The sequence below is a fragment of the Otolemur garnettii genome, unplaced genomic scaffold, assembly GCF_000181295.1.
Source record: "Otolemur garnettii isolate 467f Iridium unplaced genomic scaffold, OtoGar3 scaffold00161, whole genome shotgun sequence".
In the NCBI taxonomy this organism is placed as follows: Eukaryota; Metazoa; Chordata; class Mammalia; order Primates; family Galagidae; genus Otolemur; species Otolemur garnettii.
In genome coordinates, this window is record NW_003852556.1 from 197,824 (window position 1) to 206,407 (window position 8,584).

Here is an 8,584-nt window from a genome sequence, read left to right on the forward strand (position 1 = left end):
GCCTCAGCCTCCCAAGTAGCTGGGACTACAGGCGCCTGCCACAACGCCCGGCCATTTTTGGGTTGCAGCCATCATTGTTGTCTGGCGGGCCCAGGCTGGGGATTCAAACCCGCCACCTTAGGTGTATGTGGCTGGCGCCTTGGCCGCTTGAGCCACAGGTGCCAAGCCACCAAATTTGTTCTTATTTAAACTTGTTTTGCTATTCCAAATCCTTCAAAATGCTGTGTACTTTTTTTTTTCTTTTTCTTTCTTTTTTTTTTTTTTCTTGAGATAGGCTCTTGCTCTGTTGCCCAGGCTGGAGTGCAGTGTCATCATCACAGTTCACAGCAACCTCAAACTCCTGAGCTCAAGTGATTCTCCTCCCAAGTAGCTGGGACTACAGGTGACCACCACCACTCCCAGCTAGTTTTTCTATTTTTGGTAGAGATGGGGTCTCATTCTTACTCAGAGTGGTCAGAGTGGAACTCAAAAGATCCTCCTGCCTTGGCCTCCCAGAGTGTTGGGATTACATGACAGCCACTGTGCTGTGAATGTTTTTGAATTAGCTTCTCAATTTCCAAAACATTGTCAGAAGAATTTTGGTTGGGATTGCATTGATCTGTAGGTAACTTGGGGGCGAGTGGACACCCTAATGAAATTGAGTCTTCTGACTGGTGTACAGCGTGTCTTCCCATGTGCTTAGGCCTTTAACCTCTTTCATCAGCGTTTTGTGATGTGTTTTCAGCATATACGTTGTGCGCATTTAAAAAAATTTATTCTTTTATCTTTTGTGTTTTTAAAGGAGCACAAACTGTAAAAGTGGAATTTGTTGAATGGCACTTTCTTTAATTTTAGTTTCCATTGTCATTGCTTGTGTGTACAAATACAGTTGATTTTGATATATTGACTGTGTTTTGTGGTTTTGCTGAACACACCAATCAGCCTCTTAGCTTTTCTTACAGCTTTTTTTTTGGCAGATTTTTTATGAATAAAGGCTTTTTGTTTCATACTTTCCACTGTATACTCTTTTTGTTTTTTTTTCTTGACCCATTGCTCTGGCCAGGACCCCAGGTCATGTACCTTTGCTGCACAGTCGTGCCTGGGTGGTTCCTCTCAGTTTCCTCTCTTCTCTTTTCTGAGCTTGTCTTTACAGGGAGGAGGGAGGCAGGTTGGTCCTTTGTGGTGAGGATGCTGGAGGTATGGGAAGGCCTGGCCTGGGTGTTGGCTGATATCATTCAAATAGGTTGAAACGGCTTTTTAGATTATGACACAGCAAAGAAATTTAGGGTGACAATGTGGGTTTTCAAACAGTTTTTCTCACAGAATAGCATTTAGAAACATCTTGAATGTGGTGACCTGTGGAAGGAAGGAGTGGCAGCTGGTAACAGAGGTGACCCCAGACTAGCAATGAGGTGGCAGAAGAGAGAGCGACTCATTCGTGTCTGTATCTTAGACATACTAATCCTTGGAGGTTTAGAATTTTATTCTGTGTTAGTGTATTACTTATATGTATTAAAAAATTAAGTGAGGTACTTTAAAAATAAAGACCAACAGTGATGTTTAAGTTACCAGATTCACATTAATACTAGATATGTAACACTACCTGGTCCAGTTTCAGCTCCTAAAATTGTGAAGAAGCAGTAACATTGTAGTTACTTAAATTTCAGGTTTCGAAAGCACCTGCCTGTCCTGCAGAGCCCTGTGAGTAACCATGGTGTCCGAAGGTTTCTTTTTCCCTTTGTACTAGAATATATTGTCTCTCAATTTTGGTTGATAAGGTTGATATCAACCAAAAATTATCTTGATAATCAAGATAATTTTGGTTTCATGAGGCTTTATTCCTATGAGACTCAAAAATCACATTCTCGTTGGTGGAAGGAGGTGGCTTAGTGAAGGCTGAGCAGCAAGAGACCCCTCAGCAAGAGGGCCCTGTCCTCACCCTCTGGTGGCTGGAGAATGCCCAGATGGTGAGACCTAGCAGGGTGGAGATCAGATGGATGCCTGGAGTCCACGTGTGGCTGTCACTGCCAGGCTGGACAAGGGAGCTCCCCTATGGAACGCAGCTTCTCTCTGAGTTCCAGGGCACATGTCCTGTGACCTGTGCCATACCGGCTGTTCCACCTCTGGGCTATACCACGCCTGCTGTCCCACCTCTGGGCTATACCACACCTGCTGTTCCACCTCCAGGCTATGTGCTTATAGTGTGGCATCCAATATGGCAGCTGCACAGCTCTCCCCTGAACAGTTATGTGGCTGGCACTGGGCAGAGGTCACCATGGTCAGTCAAACCAACCATAGTGTGTGTAAGGTGCACCCACCTCCAGGTGAAATCACCTGACCCTTGCCTGGTGAGTCAGAATCACTGCACTGCTCCTTGCTAGGAAAGGGGGTTTACCGTAGTCTTTCCATGGCTGTCCTACAGCATGGGAAGTGTATGGTGCAGCCTCTTCCCTAAGAGCACAAGATGACATGAATGGGCCAAAAAGATGACTAGCAGAGCAGGGTTGGGACATGGGGGGCACATTGTCCCAGCTGCACATGCCCCTCTGTCACTTGGGAACCTGTTTCCTGTGGGTTTTCACCTGCCACATGTCCTGGTTCCCCCGTAGTGGTGTATGGTGTCTTCAGGACAGGCTCACAGGAGCCTTTGGGAGCAGAGTCTGGGTCCTGGAGGTCCAGCACAGCAGCTGGGGGATTGTACTGGGGACCACAGGCTGAGGACCAGAAGAGGAGGAGGGCAGGCAGGAACTGGAGGCCGCAGAGCCTGCAGGCAGGGGCCACACCCCTGCCGGGCCATGTGGATGCCTCTGTCCATGCTTGACCTTAGTTTTCTTGTCTAAAAACATGAAGTAGGTCTGACAGTTAAGTTTGTGAACTCATCCTAGGAAAAGTGCTACAAACCTCATTGCCAAATATCACTAGGGTCACCTTTGAGATCCTCCCCTTGAGAACCTATGTGCTAATACCAGCACCTCATTGAAACTTCAAAGTAATTTTGGAACTCTTTTTCTGGAATGGCTATCAGAGCTGTCATCATTTCCACCCTTGATGTCCTGAATGTTATCAAAATGTCTTCCTTTTAATATTTCCTTAATCTTCAGATAAAGGAAAAAGTTACCAGGGGCCAGATCAGGTGAGTAGGGAGGGAGTTATTTGTTTATTGGCTAAAACCTCCCTCACAGACAGTGCTGTGTAAGCTGGTGCATTGTTGTGATACAAGAACCATGAGTTATTAGCCAAGATTTTCAGTTAAGATTATCCTGTTTCTCTATTGATGTTTTACTAGGTCTGCTATGCTTCTCACAGTCAGCCAATAATTTTGATGCAAAATTTGATGAACGTTTTCAACATTTCATCAGTTCTTCTGGTTACTGGCCACCCTGGCCTCTCTTCATTAGTGATGGTTTCTCTCCCATCAGAAAAAAAATTAATCCATTTGTACACTGCTGTTTTCCTTATGGCATTTATCCTCATTAACTTGGACTAATGTACTCCTGATTTTACTTTCACTCTTGCTAATTTTAACAAAAAATCTAATGTCCATTCATTATTCTACTCCAAGCTCCAACATTCTCATGACAGCACACAAAAACATGCAACAACAATAATGAACACCATTCAGGAAGATACCACCACACGTCAACACGAACACAGCCATGGGACACTGATATCCTAGGGTTATGAAGCCTTAGTGTTTGTACAGTGCTGCCAATGTAAGTGCACAGTGGCAAGCTTGTGAATTTAATTGCAGACCTCACAGAACTTGCCCCCCAAGACCACTGCAGTATGAATGAGGTGGAGTGTGTGAGGGCCTCGAGGGAGAATGTTCTAGAAACTGGACAGGAGAGTAGTCAGGCTGAGGCATGAGGCTGCTGGGTGCCAGGCCAGGCCTTGGTTGGGAGCCCAGGGAAGAGCCAGCAACAAAATAGTCTTCCTCTGAGGAGAGAACTGGTGCTTGTCCTTGATGCTCGTGTTGTCCTCTGTCATTTCTGTTTTGCACATGCCATGTAGCATGTGGACATGTGTGCCCATGTGCATGCTGTGATTATGCAGTCCCTCCCTGATGGAAGCGATAGGTAGCACCATCCCCAGTGCTCGGAGGCCACTGGGCAGGTGCAGGGGTCTCCAGGCAGCTCACTGATTGCATTTGGAAAGACTCCTGTTCCAAGGCTAGATCCACTGCTGGGCTCAGTCTAGCTGCATTGGCACTGTCCATCCTCCTATGAATAACTAGAGCATCATGTGAGCTGTATGACTGCTGCCCTTGAGCGCACCTGTGTGCTACATGTAGGCATTCACATGTTCTAAGTGTCAGTTCTTCTAGGAAAATGCATGTTTCCATTAAATTCTTATAAAAACTATATAAAGTGGGTTCTGCTCCTGTTTGTATTTTGGAACCAGGATGTTTTGGCACAGAAATGCAAATTCACAGAGCAGCTCCCATCCAGGCCCAAGCTGTCCCTCACACAGAGAGGGTGCTGTGCAAACGTGCTCTGTGGACAGGGCATGATGTGTACCTTCCATGAGACACCTAACTGTTTGAATCAGGCTGTTTGGGATAAGTTACTGTGGTGTGAGCTTCCCCTCTGCACCTGTGTTGCAGGGAAGGTGGCCATCCGGAAAGACGACCTGCAGAAGTACCACAACAGAGACACCTGGTTCCCACTGCAGCATGTGGATGCTGACTCGGAAGTGCAGGTGAGAACATGGCAGGGCCCCAGGAATGAGGGGTGGGAGGAGTCTTTGGGACGAGGACAGACTCTGTGGTCAAAACATAGGCCAAGCATGGTGGCTCACTTCTGTAATCCCAATACTTTGGGAAGCTGAGGTGGGTGGATCACCTGAGCTCAGAAGTTCAAGACCAGCCTGAGCAAGAGCAAGACCCTGTCTCTACTGAAAATAGAAAAATTAGCTAGGTATTGTGGCGGGCACCTGTAGTCCAAGCTACTTGGGAGGCTGAATCAAAAGGATCCCTTGAGCCCAAGACTTTGAGGTTACTGTGAGCTATGATGCCATGGCACTCTGCCTAGGGCAATAGACTGAGACTTTTGTCTTACAAAAACAAAAACAAAAAAACACAGATATGAGTTTTTGGGGCATGACAGAGAGTAATGACTTGCCAGTTGTGTGTTTGTGTAGCCTCATTAATTTTGCTTGTCCCATTGGTTTTGACCCCTGGGTGGGAACAGGCTGACCTCTGGACCAGCACTGACCAGGGTTACTGATGTGTGTTTCTGAGCTCTTGTCACTCAGGAAAGACGGGGATTTGATGAAACACACCTGCGGCTCACCCTGGCTTGCCTCAACAGTGCCTGGGCTCCGGGCATTGGGTGACTCCCCGGTGTCAGTGGCTGCCTGGGACAGCCACTACTGCTTGCTGTAGGAAGGGAGCACATGACCCTCTGTGGATCGTGAGCCACACGGCCTCTCTGAGACCTCCCCAAGACCTGGTTCAGGACAGGCACCAATCCTGGACGTGAGAGGGAAGCTGTGCACGGAATGGTTTGAATGCAGTGTTCTGGGGGGAGGCTCCTCATCCACCCACAAGAGTGCTGGCTGCTGTCCTTATCATGAAATGGGCTCTGTGCCACTCTGGATGGCCCATGTGTTGCTACAGCACCCGGCTGACCAGGTGGTGACAGGGATTACTGTTTTGTTCATGGTGAGTGGCTTCATGGGCAGAGTCCTAGAAATAGGAAACATCTGAGGCTTTCTGCCTGAGACATCAGTGGCCACAGTTCTGTGGGTCAACAGGGTAGGGGTGAGTGCATGCATGTCCAGGGAAGCTTTGGGCCAGAGGTACAGACCCTCATCCTCTGTACTTTACCCAGGCAAAGGGCAGGGTGTTGAGGCTTCTGCTGACGGAGGTCATGGGTCATGAACACCACTGCTGCCAAATAAGGGTGGATCCACAGTGTGGACGAATAGCATGCCAGGTAGGAGTGGGATGTCCTCGGCAAAAGGAAGGTGGCTGCACTCGCATGGCCCTTGGGAATAGTCCTCATTGTGCTTCACAGTGCTAGCCAAGGCACGCACAGTGCTGTGAACATTGGCAGATGCCATGTTGCTGACAGAGCCAATAGCCGAACTTGAGTGAGAGGGCAAAGTTCTTGCTGATGTTCGCGAACACCAGGACCCTGGTGGCCACATCCTGCTCCCTGGGACACTGTGATCTCCAGTTCAGAAAGACCAGGTTTCAGGGCGATGCGCTATGAGTTGGGGTTTTGTAATGGGAGCCATCCTGCCTGTCCTCCTGGCAGTTTCTCCGCCACTTTCATCCTGAAATAATGGGCTATGGTGTTGCAGTCACAATCATTTCTGCAGGAGCCATATCGTGGAGCCCTGCCAGTTCCTCTATATTGTTTGTTTCCCCAGATTTGAGATGGGTTTTATTGGGAGGTATAGCTTTTCGTTTGTTGCCCTTTTTTATTTTTTATTTGAACATGAATTACATTTTTTTTTTTTAATTTATTGTTGGGGATTCCTTGAGGATGTAAGAAACCAGGTTACACTGATGGTGTTTGTTAGGTAAAGTCCCTCTTACAATTGTGTCTTGCCCCCAAAAGGTGTGGCACACACCAAGACCCCACCCCCTCCCTCCTTCCCTCTCTCTATTCTTCCTTCCCCCCCTCCTTCTTTCTCTCTCTGCTTTCCCCCTCCCCTACCCCCACTGCTGTTTAATTAATTAATGTCATTAATTGTCATTAATTGTCCTCATATCAAAATTGAGTACATAGGATTCATGCTTCTCCATTCTTGTGATGCTTTACTAAGAATGTGTTCCACTTCCATCCAGATTAATACAAAGGCTGTAAAGTCTCCATTTTTTTAATGGCCGAATAGTATTCCATGGTATACATATACCATAGCTTGTTAATCCATTCCTGGGTTGGTGGGCATTTAGGCTGTTTCCACATTTTGGTGATTGTAAATTGAGCTGCAGTAAACAGTCTAATGCAAATGTCCTTATGATAAAAGGATTGTTTTCCTTCTGGATAGATGCCCAGTAATAGGATTGCAGGATCAAATGGGAGGTCTAACTTGAGTTCTTTGAGGGTTCTCCATACTTCCTTCCAAAAAGGTTGTATTAGTTTGCAGTCTCAGCAGCAGTGTAAAAGTGTTCCTTTCTCTCCACATCCATGCCAGCATCTGCAGTTTTGAGATTTTGTGATGTGGAACATTCTCACTGGGGTTAGATGGTATCTTAGGGTGGTTTTGATTTGCATTTCTCTAATAATTAGGGATGATGAGCATTTTTTCATATGTTTGTTAGCCATTCATCTGTCTTCTTTGGAGAAGGTTCTATTCATGTCTCTTGCCCATTGATATATGGGACTGTTGGCTTTCTTCATGTAGATTAATTTGAGTTCTCTATAGATCCTAGTGACCAAGCTTCTGTCTGATTCAAAATATGCAAATATCTTTTCTCATGGTGTAGGTTGTCTATTTGCTCTGATTGTTGTCTGGTTAGCTGTACAGAAGCTTTTCAGTTTAATTAAGTCCCATTTGTTTATTTTTGTTGTTGTAATTACCACAGCAGTCTTCTTTGTGAAGTCTTTCCCCAGGCCAATATCTTCCAGTGTTTTTCCTATGCTTTCTTTGAGGATTTTTATTGTTTCATGCCTTAAATTTAAGTCCTTTATCCATCTTGAATCAATTTTTGTGAATGGAGAAAGGTGCGGGTCCAGTTTCAGTCTTTCACATGTGGATAACCAGTTCTCCCAGCACCATTTATTCAGTAGGGAGTCTTTCCCCCAAGGTATATTCTTGTTTGGTTTATTGAAGATTAGGTAGTTATAAGATGTTAGTTTCATTTCCTGGTTTTCTATTCGATTCCAAATGTCTGTGTCTCTATTTTTGTGCCAGTACCATGCTGTCTTACCCTGTATGGCCTTGTAGTACAGCCTAAAATCTGGCATGCTGATGCCCCCAGCTTTGTTTTTATTACAAAGAACTGCCGTAGCCATACAGGGTTTTTTCTGGTTCCATACAAACCACAGAATCATTTTTTCCAAATCTTGAAAGTACAATGTTGGTATTTTAATAGGGACGGCATTGAATCGATAGACTGCTCTGGGAAGTATAGATATTTTAACAATGTTGATTCTTCCCAGCCATGAGCATGGTATGTTCTTGTTGAGAATTTTTACATCTATATTCATTAGTGAAATTGGTCTGAAATTTGCCTTTTTAGTTGGTTCTTTTCTTGGTTTTGGTATCAGGGTGATATTTGCTTTGTAGAACGTGTTGGGGAAGATTCCTTCCTCCTCAATTTTTTGGAATAATTTCTGCAGTACGGGAATAAGCTCTTCCTTGAAGGTTTGATAGAATTCTGGTGTGAAGCCATCCGGACCAGGGCATTTTTTTGTTGGAAGACTTTTTATTGTTTCTTTAATCTCAGCACTTGAAATGGTCTGTTCAGGAGCTCTATTTCTTCCTGGCCAAGTCTAAGGAGAGGGTGTGATTCCAAATATTGATCCATTTCCTTCACATAGTCAAATTTCTGGGCATAGAGTTTCTGGTAGTATTCAGAGATGACCTCCTGTATCTCTGTGACATTAGTTGTTATTTCCCCTTTATCATTTCTTTTTTTTTTTTTTTTTGA

General features: G+C 45.4%; 1 protein-coding gene across 1 annotated transcript in view; it reads left to right on the forward strand.

Annotated features, from left to right (window-relative positions):
• RASA3 (RAS p21 protein activator 3) overlaps positions 1-8,584 on the forward strand; it is a 111,604-nt gene that overhangs the window by 57,223 nt on the left and 45,797 nt on the right. Inside the window, exon 4 of the mRNA XM_003799977.3 lies at positions 4,583-4,677. Coding sequence (XP_003800025.1) covers positions 4,583-4,677 — 95 coding nt within the window. The remainder of the gene's footprint in view (positions 1-4,582; positions 4,678-8,584) is intronic.